The sequence below is a fragment of the Ranitomeya imitator genome, chromosome 4, assembly GCF_032444005.1.
Source record: "Ranitomeya imitator isolate aRanImi1 chromosome 4, aRanImi1.pri, whole genome shotgun sequence".
NCBI classification, from domain to species: domain Eukaryota; kingdom Metazoa; phylum Chordata; class Amphibia; order Anura; family Dendrobatidae; genus Ranitomeya; species Ranitomeya imitator.
In genome coordinates this window covers 2,080,724-2,093,112 of record NC_091285.1, presented here as the reverse complement: position 1 = coordinate 2,093,112, position 12,389 = coordinate 2,080,724, and the positions used below count along the sequence as shown (strand labels likewise).

At 45.2% G+C, this 12,389-nt stretch overlaps 1 protein-coding gene across 1 annotated transcript in view; it reads left to right on the top strand.

Annotated features, from left to right (window-relative positions):
• Nucleotides 1-10,059, top strand: part of PLCZ1 (phospholipase C zeta 1) — a 115,518-nt gene extending 105,459 nt beyond the window's left edge. The window contains exons 12-13 of the mRNA XM_069762753.1: nucleotides 548-697; nucleotides 9,918-10,059. Coding sequence (XP_069618854.1) covers nucleotides 548-697; nucleotides 9,918-10,000 — 233 coding nt within the window. The 3' untranslated portion in view covers nucleotides 10,001-10,059. The remainder of the gene's footprint in view (nucleotides 1-547; nucleotides 698-9,917) is intronic.
• The last annotated feature ends 2,330 nt before the right edge of the window (nucleotides 10,060-12,389 follow it).

The window sequence follows — 12,389 nt, the reverse complement described above, 5'->3', positions numbered from 1 at the left end:
TCCCAGTCTCAGGGGCCACATCTGTCTACAGTCCTTCTGTATGGATCACCACCTTTCCCAGTCTCAAGGGCCATATCTGTCTACAATCCTTCTGTATGGATCACCACCTTTCCCAGTCTCAGGGGCCATATCTGTCTACAGTCCTTCTGTATGGATCACCACCTTTCCCAGTCTCAGGGGCCACATCTGTCTACAATCCTTCTGTATGGATCACCACCTTTCCCAGTCTCAGGGGCCATATCTGTCTACAGTCCTTCTGTATGGATCACCACCTTTCCCAGTCTCAGGGGCCACATCTGTCTACAGTCCTTCTGTATGGATCACCACCTTTCCCAGTCTCAAGGGCCATATCTGTCTACAATCCTTCTGTATGGATCACCACCTTTCCCAGTCTCAGGGGCCATATCTGTCTACAGTCCTTCTGTATGGATCACCACCTTTCCCAGTCTCAGGGGCCACATCTGTCTACAGTCCTTCTATACTGATCACCTCCTTTCCCAGTCTCAGGATGTGAAGAGTTTATCTGCATCTTTATTGATCGTTTCAGCACTAAACCCTTTCTGGAACCAGTCTCTGACCTTCTCCGTGCATCTCCCGGAGCTGGCCTTGCTCCGAGTCTCTGTGGAAGACCAGTACTGCATTCTATCCAGTGAATTCTTAGGCCAATATACACTGCCACTGACCAGTATGAGCAGAGGTAAGGTGTTCCGGGGAAGGGTGAGCCACATACGTCTCTGCAACTGACACTCGACCGGTGAGCCACATCCTCTCCACGGTGCTGCACAGCTCTACATCTCCTCCTCACCTCTGTCTACCACCTTCCCGCCCATTCCACAGTGCTGCACCACCCTACATCTCCTCCTCATCTGTCTACCACCTACTTGTCCTCTCCATAGTGCTGCACCACCCTACATCTCCTCCTCATCTGTCTACCACCTATCTGTCCTCTTCACAGTGCTGCACCACTTTACATCTCCTCCTCATCTCACTACCACCTATCTGTCCTCTTCACAGTGCTGCACCACTTTACATCTCCTCCTCATCTCTGCCTTCCACCTACCTGTCCTCTTCACAGTGCTGCTCTGTAGAACGAAGTAGCAGACAAAGAATAAATAAATAGTACAAAAAATAATATAGGGCTAAAATAAAATAAAACCCAAAATATATATATATATATATGTATGAGTGAAACAAAAACCACTACTTAATGGTTGAATGGCAGACCATTCGGTAGATTAATAGTGTAGAACCCGATGTATGGAAACCAATACCAATATATAAAATGGAGAAAATATATATATATATATATATATATATATATATATATATATATATATATATATATATATATAATAAAAATAATAAGAATATATAATATATATATATATATATTAATAAATAATATGGAGATGGAAAAATTATATAAAAATTATAAGAAGACCAAAAATATAATAAAATGCCTTTATTCAAGTATATATACAATGGGCAATAAATGGTAACAACATATGTGCCTGTAGCTGGAGGAACGCATATACAAAAATAATATCAGCAAAAATTAGCAATAAAAAATGGACATACAAGGAGGGTAAGTAAATACAGGATAAAATGCCATACAATAATTGGAGATAGAAAACACTCTGCATAAGATAACAAAAAGCTCATATAAATCCTATATGTATAATAAATAAATAAGTGAAAATGTGTAAAAATATATATATATAAAATTATAAAAAATGGACATATGCTGTATGTATACAAAAGACAAAAGTGAATGTGTAGAATACGTGTAAATGGAGTGAAAAAAATCAATAGGTGTGCAACCTAATATGTGAAAAACTGAGCTAAAAATAACTCATTAATATAATATATAGTACAGCTAACTATATATCCAATGGTGTAGAACTGGCACACAAATATAAAGTGCAGTGTGCTTGTGTAACAAGTCAATGGCGACCATTAATGATACAGCATAGGCCAGAGACAATGAGGTCAAATGCTAACTATATATATCCAATGGTGTAGGACTGGCACACAAATGTAAAGTGCAGTGTGTTTGTATAGCAAATCAATGGCGACCATTAATGACACAGCATAGGTCAGAGACAATAGGGTCAAATGCAGAGTTCCATACAAAAATATAAATGATTACCTCCTCCTAAAAAAGTCCGATCCTCCAGGTACAGAGCACCCCGACGCGCGTTTCGGACCGTGTCCTTCGTCAGGGGGTGATGTACAGGAGGAACCGGCCGGGTATATATGCGGTAAAGGATCCTATCAATGAGGGGAGCAGAGGCAGTACCGGCGCATGCGCCGCCGGAAGGACCCGGAAGTGCGCGAAACCCCCGCCATGCAGCCCGGCAAAGAATGCCATGGCAACAACGACGTAGGACGCACAACAAACGGGACCCAGGCGGCGCATGCGCACAGCGACGGCACCCGATCATCAGACAGGGTAAGTATCCTGGCAGCCAATGGAGGAAGCGGAGGCGAGGCGGCGCGCACGTCACCCAAGAGACCCAAATTGTGCAGAGCCCGCGCCCCGCAGCACGGCAGATGCCATGGCAACGCAACGCGGGACGCACAAAAAGGAAAACCCAGGCAGCGCGCGCGCACAGCGACAGCTACACAACATGGGCAAATAAAAAAGTGGGCATATATTTACATAATAATCCATATATATAGAAGGTGAAAATCATGGCAAAAAAATGGGGGAAAAACATAAAAAAGCATCAATATGTGTCGGTCACATCACTACACATATGATGGGAAGATAACACATAAAGCCTGTATATATATTGTAAATGTCCCTAATTAGATGGAAGTTATACCCAAATATTGGCACATGAAAAAATAAAAAATAAAACAATGTAATATAACCAAATATAAAAAAAACAAAAAAAAAAACACTGTAGCGCCATGATGCTTTTGAAGATGATGGATATATCACTGGAATGCTTTTGGAGATGGTAACTGTATCACTGGAATAGATTAAGTTCAGCTTTAAGCATGATGACATAAATGCACCAGGAAGTCCAGGATGAGCCATAGAATGTCAAGATGAATACAAAATAATAACTAGATAGGAGAATAAAAAATGAATAATGTTAAAATCATAAATGTATATAGCTTGAATAAAAAAGAGAGAAGAAAATAATAAGAAAAAAGTAATAAGAAAAAATAAATAAAAAATAAAAAATAATAATAATAAATAAATAAATAAAATATACATAAATAAATATTAAAAAATAAAAAATAATAATGATGATAGATAAAAAATAAAAAATAATACAAATAATAAATATAATAATAATAATACTAAATAAAAATAAAAATAATAAGATAGATAAATAAATATGAAGTAATACCAAAAAATAGCCACAACCTAGAGCATACAAAGCATAAAACACCAAATGTACACTGGTATAGAGAGGAATAGAAAAATAGTAATATACATGTATATATGTATACATACACACCCATGTATGCACCCATAAAATAAGATAATGGGTATTAAAAATATATATAAACGGTAACCTACTCACAGCGATGGCTAAGAAATATGATAGATAATGTAATAAAAAGCTATATACATGTGTACATGAAAAAAGAAGGGCCGGTTCAATTAAAATTACAAAAGAGATAAAAAGATAAAAAGATAATGGTTCACAAAAAAGCAGCAAAATTAAAATTCTCGTTGAGGCCTAATGGAGAAACGGTTTTGAGGGTCCAGATCCATTTCGATTCTAGTCTTGCCAGTGGTATACTTATCCTCCCACCCCTGGGGGTGGGTTTAATGGCATCAATACCAATAATTCGTAGCAGAGAAGCATCCGATGCATGATGTATCCTAAAATGCTTCGGAAGGGTCTTGAGTGTAGATAGGTCTTCAATGTCCTTGGCAGCGGTGATGCCCAGAACGTGTTCTCGAACTCTGATTTTAAATTGGCGGGTAGTTAAACCAATATAAATCAGAGAACACGGGCAGGTGGCATAATAGATCACCGCTTTAGTAGTGCACGTTATAGAGGACCCAATTTTGAAGGTATTTTGGCCATCAGAGCTAGTGAAGTTCTGAGCCCTCCCCACATTGGGGCATGCTACGCACTTACCACAAGGACGACAGCCTGTTAATGGTTTGAAATCAGATAGAAAGGAATGAGATTCATTGACATAGTGGCTTTTGACCAATTTGTCGCCGAGATTGGTGGCCCTCCTAAAAGTGATACTGGGTTTAGGCCCAATATATTGAGATAAAATAGGGTCTGTTTGCAAAATAGGCCATGATTTTTCCAAATATTTCCTCATCAGCTCCGTCTGTCCATTATACTGCGTAATAAATCTGACTGTTTGGTTTGGTGTGATGGATCTTGGGGAGTAAAGTGCCTGATGATGGGTGATATTTTTGGCACGGTTATAAGCTCTCTTGATTGAGCGATGGCTGTAGCCTCTTTCCAAAAACCTCATTTTAAGATCCTCAGCCTGTTTGTCAAAGTCTTCATTGGTAGAACAAATCCTGCGAAGTCTTAGGAATTGACCTATAGGGATAGAACGTATCATCGCTGGTGGATGTGAGGACGAGGCATGAAGAAAAGAATTCACGGATGTCGTCTTGCGGTATAAATCCGTTTGGAGGCAGTCATCAATATCTCTATAGACCCTGACATCCAAGAAATCAATCTGATCTTTATTATATTGGTGAGTCAGACGTATATGGTATGGGTTTTGATTCAGAGAAATCAAACTCATTTAGGGAATCCATGGATCCCTGCCAGATCAGAAAAATGTCGTCAATGTACCGTGCCCAAAAGAGGACACGGTCCATTGACGACGACGGATCCGACAGGAAGAGGTCCCTCTCCCACAGCCCCAGGAAGAGATTAGCATATGCAGGTGCAAAAGAAGCACCCATTGCTGTCCCCCGGAGCTGTAGGTAGAGGGACCCCTTAAAAAGAAAAAAATTATGGGTTAAAGTAAAATCCAATAACTGTTCAACCAAGATGTTGGTCTGGGTAGACGCCATAGATGTTTGCATGAAGAAATGAGCTGCCCGTAGTCCATCATTGTGGCGGATGTTAGTGTACAATGACTCTATGTCACATGTGACTAAGATAGTATCCGGACCCACATGTAATCCATCAATTTTCCTAAGAAAGTCGTTCGTATCCTTGATAAAGGAGGGTAGTGTTTCCACCAGCGGCTGCAGTTCAGATTCAACGAATTTATTCACATTCTCCAGACAGTGCTGCTCTGCCCTACATCTCCTCATCTCTGTTTATCACATACCCGTCATCTCCACAGTGCTGCACCGCCCTACATCTCCTCCTCAACCCTGTCTACCACCCTACCTGTCCTCTCTACAACGCGGCCCCCTACATCTCCTCATCATCTCTGTCTACCACCTATTCATTCTCTCCACAGTGCTGCATCACCCTACATCTCCTCTGCACCTCTGTCTACAACCTTCCCGTCCATTCCACAGTGCTGCATCACCCTACATCACCTCCTCTTCTGTCTACCACCTACCTGTCCTCTCCACAGTGCTGCACCGCCCTACATCTCCTCCTCATCTCTCTACCACCCTACCCGTCCTCTCCACAGTGCTGCACCGCCCTACGTCTCCTCATCTCTGCCTTCCACCTATCCGTCCTCTCCACAGTGCTGCTCCGCCCTACGTCTCCTCCTCATCTCTGCCTTCCACCTATCCGTCCTCTCCACAGTGCTGCTCCGCCCTACATCTCCTCATCTCTGTCTATCACCTACCCATCCTCTCCACAGGGGAGAAGAAGAGAGAGCGGTGGAGATAGCAGCGCGGTATGTGAGCGAATGTCATAGACTGCGAGAAAGAGAACTATGATGCCATGGACTATAGCCCCCACAATGGATCTGCCCCATCCACCTCCCCTATGCCATGGACTATACCCCCCACAATGGATCTGCCCCCATCCACCTCCCCTATGCCATGGACTGTAGCCCCCACCCTGGATCTGCCCACATACACCTCCCCTATGCCATGGACTATAGCCCCCACAATGGATCTGCCCCCATCCACCTTCCCTACAGCTCCTACCCAACATCCCCACAGTCCCTATCCCTATTGCCTTTATACACTTGCTTTGGCAAAACTGATGTGTATTTGGTCCTGCCAATAAAGCTTCTTTGAATCTTGAACCTGTGTTGCACCGCCCTACATCTCCTCCTCATCTGTCTACCACCTACCTGTCCTCTCCACAGTGCTGCACCACCCTACATCTCCTCATCTGTCTACCACCTACCTGTCCTCTCCACAGTGCTGCACCACCCTACATCTCCTCCCCTGTCTACCAACTTCCCGTCCTCTCCACAGTCCTGCAGCACCCTACATCTCTTCATCTCTGTCTATCACCTACCCATCCTCTCCACAGTGCTGCAGCACCCTACGTCTCCTCCTCATCTCTGTACCACCTACCCGTCCTCTCCACAGTGCTGCACCGCCCTACGTCTGCTCCTCATCTCTGTACCACCTACCCGTCCTCTCCACAGTGCTGCACTGCTCTACGTCTCCTCCTCATCTCTGTACCACCTACCCGTCCTCTCCACAGTGCTGCACCGCCCTACATCTCCTCCTCATCTCTGCCTTCCACCCTGCCTGTGCTCTACATTCTGTACCTGATCTAAGACTAATATTTTGTACAATCTGAACCTCCCACTTCTATCTCCAAGATTTCTCTTGTGCTGCCTCAGTTTTCTGGAATGCACGACCCCGGTAGATCCAGTTAATATCCAGCCCTTACATTTATAAACACCTCTCTTTAGACAGTCTGGACATATCACCTCACTAATCTTACTTTCCCTTGTGACTGACACTGGTCCGGTGAGCCACCAGTCGCTCATCCAGCATTTGGGTCACATATTTCCTTGTAGCTGATGCTGCATCTGGGGGGGGTCACATACTTCTCCATGGGGTAACAGCCTCTGGCCACACCCCTCAAAGGAGTCATTAGTGACATAGTGTAATGCTAATGAGCTGGGTCACATGGCATGCCTTGTAGCCACACCCCTGCCCGGAGCTGCAGGGTAAGATGGCGCTACTTTTCTGTATTGATAGCGCCATGTTTGTTGTGCTCCCACCGTTATCTGCACTCTACCTCTTGGCATAATGACTGGAGCAGTTTCTACCCGGCACAGACGCCACGTAGTGATCTGTGCTGTAAATCCACCGCTCACGCTGAGCTCTTGATATGAGAAGGGAGCGACCCGGCCGCCATCACCTGCGCGTACTATTACCGCCGTTATTAGAGTTGAGCGACTTTTACTTTTTTCGGATCGAGTCGGGTTTCGCGAAACCCGACTTTGTCAAAAGTCGGGTCGGGTGAAATCTGCCGATTATTGCGAAAAGTCGGGGGCCGACCGAAACACGAAACCCAATGCAAGTCAATGGGGAATCAAAGTCGGCAGTGAGTGGAGGACAGGAAAACACCTACAGTGCCCATTTTAATGCCAAAAACATCAATTCTTATTTCTTAAGCTTGTCAATCTTACGTTACCTTATAATAATAGTTAGGCATTGAAAACAGGGGGTCATTTGGCTAAAGTTGTGGGGGGTAGGGCTGGCTCAAGATTTTCGTGGGCCCAGGAAACGTGGACCACGTCACGGCGGTGGAGCAGGGAGAGGTAAGTATTTCAACTTTGCAAGTGCTGTGATCCTGAGCAAGCAGGGGGGGCCCACTAGTTGGCATTGGCACAGGGCCCCTCATAGTACGGCGGTGTGTTTGACAGCGGGTGGCGCCTCCCACTGCCAGAGACACTTTTGCGTACTATGATGGGCCCTGTGCCAGTGCCAACAAGTATGCCCCCCCCACCTGATGAAGGAACCTGCACTTTCATCTGCACCTTCCTCTTTGTCCCCGTGTAAGGTGGTATAGTATGCGGGAAGGGGAACCTGACTTTCAGCAGGGTCAGATTCTGGCTGTGTAGAGTGCAAGGGGAATGTAGTGGTCTGGGTCAATGTACCAGCAGACTCATCTATCACTGGCTGGGCAATGGGCAGGATGAGGAGAAAACACAGATATAGGCCCAAATAATAAAGTGGGCTAAATGCAGTTCAAAATTGGTAACAGGAGTACACAGGTGGCGTAGCTTGGTACAGGGGTGGGCTCCTCTGCTGAGTAGCAGACAGTGGTAGTAAAGTATTAACTGGTCTAAATGGAGGCCAGGACCCCTGTATATTTTTAATATCATTTCAACACATTTGTATTGGCAGTGCCATTGAAGGATTTAACAGCACAGACTACACAGTGGTGGAGCAGGGAGAGGTAAGTATTGCAAGTGGTAGAGCACTGTTCGAGCTGCTTGGGAACACTCTCTCGTGGGCGGCGGTACTGGCACAGGGCCCCTCATATTATGACGGTGCGTCTGACGTTGGTTGTGCACCTCCACCATCAGAGACACTTCATTGTACTATGTGGGACCCTGTGCCACTACCGTAGCCCAAGAGTGGGCACACCCACCTGTCCAGGCAAACGGCACTCGCACAGGTGCTTGCGCCAGATGGTGACCACGGCCCTGTGGGGGGAGTCAATCCATTTAGGGAGGTAGAAAAATGGCCTATGGTGGACATTCAGCAGCTGCAAATGGAGGAATTGGAGCAGTCAGTAAGAGGAGGCCAAAAGCAAGACATTTTTCCGGCAAGCTACGTGTCAGCAGGGGAAGGTGGGGCAAAATAATTTGAAATCCATGATTGGTTCATTTTAATGAAGGTTAGATCATCAACATTCTGAAGAGGAGGCGAAAGAGCTAGAGGCTGAGTCAGCAAGGAAAGCCAAAACTTTTTCCTGCTGCTCCGGCTTTAAAACCTGTTTTCCTACTCCCAGATAAGGGAGCCTTCGAGGCCTTGTGTAGCCAGACGATGACGCTGGCTCAACACCTCCAGCCTTAGGTGATATTGTGCTTTTCCCACTACCACCAGATGCACCACCACCATCAGTACCAGCTCGCAACCACCACCCACGGCCTCTTCCACCAGACTTCATCATTTTTTGGAAAATCTAACCAAAATAACAACCGTTATATGGTACTGTAAAACAAGGTAGAAGGTGTATATAAACGTGTTGAGATTTTAAATCTCCCTTTTTTGGGGGGAGACTGAACAAAAAATCAGGCCCAGTGTATTACACTACACAATGTAAGTGGCAGAATGTGGCTGGAAGATATATGAAAAAATACAAGGACTGTAGTACAATTTCAATCTCCCTAAAAAGGACTGCTGCACACTAAAGTGTGGACAAATAAACAAGATAGCTGTGCAGAAAGGAGCGACAGGATTTGTGCTTTTAAAAAAGCAGTTGGTTTGCACAGCGGCGTACAAACAGCAATGCAGCTATCAGGGAGCCTTCTAGGGCAGCCTTATAAGCTACAAAGCTGATGCACAAAAATGTAGCTTCCACTGTCCCTGCACACCGAAGGTGGTGTTGGACAGTGGAAATCTCTACAGCACAAGCGGTTTGGGGGTTAATGGACCCTGCCTAACGCTATCCCTGCTTCTGACGAAGCGGCAGCAACCTCTCCCTAAGCTCAGATCAGCAGCAGTAACATGGCGGTCGGCAGGAACTCCCCTTTATAGCCCCTGAGACGCCGCAGACAGCAAGCCAATCACTGCAATGCCCTTCTCTAAGATGGTGGGGACCAGGACCTATGTCATCACGCTGCCCACACTCTGCGTCCTCCTTCATTGGCTGAGAAATGGCGCTGAACGCGTCATACAAAACGCGACTTTGGCGCTAAGATCGCCGACCTCATGACCGATCCCACACTAGGATCGAGTCAGGTTTCATGAAACCCGACTTTGCAGAAAGTCGGCGATTTTTGAATTTGTCCGATCCGTTTCGCTCAACCCTTGCCGCCATCACATGATCAGCTCACGTTTCGCTCTTTCTTTGCAGGATATCGTATCATTCCTCTGCTGAACAAGTACGGACAATCGCTGTCGCCCGCCGCCCTGTTTGTGCACATCTTTTATCAGTGACCGCCGCCTGCTGCGATGGCACCGGCCTGCAATAAAAACAGCCATGTAGCTTTACCGTCCAGGTGTATGTGCCATTAATTTAACCCCTTCAACTGTACATGTCAGATGCGGCAGCAGCCTGCAGAATTGTGAATGCAGCTCTAGATCTGACTGAAGAAAACACAAAAAACATCAAATTTACAGATTTCAATTGTCACTTAAATAGTGAAATGTAAAAAACAAAATTATTCCCTGTCCATAATGACACCCAAATGTAAAGTCATAAAATGTAATCCCCAGAGAGCGGCTGAATATGTGGTATAATCTCCAGAGAGCAGCCGATTACCTGGTGTAATCTCCGGAGAGCGGCTGAATATGTGCGGTATAATCTACAGAGAACAGCTGATTACCTGGTGTAATCCCCAGAGAGCGGCTGAATATGTGCGGTATAATCTCCAGAGAACAGCCGATTACCTGGTGTAATCTCCGGAGAGCGGCTGAATATGTGTGGTATAATCTCCAGAGAACAGCTGATTACCTGGTGTAATCTCCGGAGAGCGGATGAATATGTGTGGTATAATCTCCAGAGAACAGCTGATTACCTGGTGTAATCCCCAGAGAGCGGCTGAATATGTGCGGTATAATCTCCAGAGAACAGCCGATTACCTGGTGTAATCTCCGGAGAGCGGCTGAATATGTGTGGTATAATCTCCAGAGAACAGCTGATTACCTGGTGTAATCCCCAGAGAGCGGCTGAATATGTGCGGTATAATCTCCAGAGAACAGCTGATTACCTGGTGTAATCTCCGGAGAGCGGATGATTATGTGGAGTATAATCTCCAGAGAGCAGCCGATTACCTGGTGTAATCTCCGGAGAGCGGCTGAATATGTGTGGTATAATCTCCAGAGAACAGCTGATTACCTGGTGTAATCTCCGGAGAGCGGCTGAATATGTGTGGTATAATCTCCAGAGAACAGCTGATTACCTGGTGTAATCCCCAGAGAGCGGCTGAATATGTGTGGTATAATCTACAGAGAACAGCTGATTACCTGGTGTAATCCCCAGAGAGCGGCTGAATATGTGCGGTATAATCTCCAGAGAACAGCCGATTACCTGGTGTAATCTCCGGAGAGCGGCTGAATATGTGTGGTATAATCTCCAGAGAACAGCTGATTACCTGGTGTAATCCCCAGAGAGCGGCTGAATATGTGCGGTATAATCTCCAGAGAACAGCTGATTACCTGGTGTAATCTCCGGAGAGCGGATGATTATGTGGAGTATAATCTCCAGAGAGCAGCCGATTACCTGGTGTAATCTCCGGAGAGCGGCTGAATATGTGCGGTATAATCTCCAGAGAACAGCTGATTACCTGGTGTAATCCCCAGAGAGCGGCTGAATATGTGCGGTATAATCTCCAGAGAACAGCCGATTACCTGGTGTAATCTCCGGAGAGCGGCTGAATATGTGTGGTATAATCTCCAGAGAACAGCTGATTACCTGGTGTAATCTCCGGAGAGCGGATGATTATGTGTGGTATAATCTCCAGAGAACAGCTGATTACCTGGTGTAATCCCCAGAGAGCGGCTGAATATGTGTGGTATAATCTCCAGAGAACAGCTGATTACCTGGTGTAATCTCCGGAGAGCGGCTGAATATGTGGAGTAATCGCTAGATAGCAGCCAATTATGTGATACAATCTCCAGAGAATAATCTATTATGTGGTGTACTCTCTGGAGAATTGACGATTACGGGTGTAGTCCCCAGAGAGCAGACAACTATGTTGTGTAATAATAAGAGAGGGGCAGTTGTTTGTGGTGTAATCCCCACGGTTTATGGACGTAGTAGTGGTTTGCAGGTTACTGGGGCAGCGGGGACAGATAGGACGACAGCGGTTTTGTGTAACGACTCAACGGGTGCAGGATATAATTACTATGAGGTCAATCCCTAATTAAAGGCTGAAGCACAAGTATATGGTGATGGAAACGTGCGAATACACAGAGTAATTGTCATTACTGAAATACCGACAAAACCAATCATTAACACCGACAGGACCTGAGATTAATATTCACAGTCCAGGTTCTTCCTCAGTAATCGACTATTATGGTCGACATTTATCCACCCCGAGGCCGGAGAAATGCAAAGATTCTGGATTACAAATGTGTATTTCTGGCAAGTGCCGTATTATATTAGTCTCAGTGATCCGTTACCTGAAGTGATGGCGCGATAATGTCACAGAATCAGTGACCGGTAATATCTATTATGTAGTGATATCTCTGTATTATCAGTGACTGGTAATATCTATTATGTAGTGATATCTCTGTATTATCAGTGACTGGTAATATCTATTATGTAGAGATATCTCTGTATTATCAGTGACTGGTAATATCTATTATGTAGTGATATCTCTGT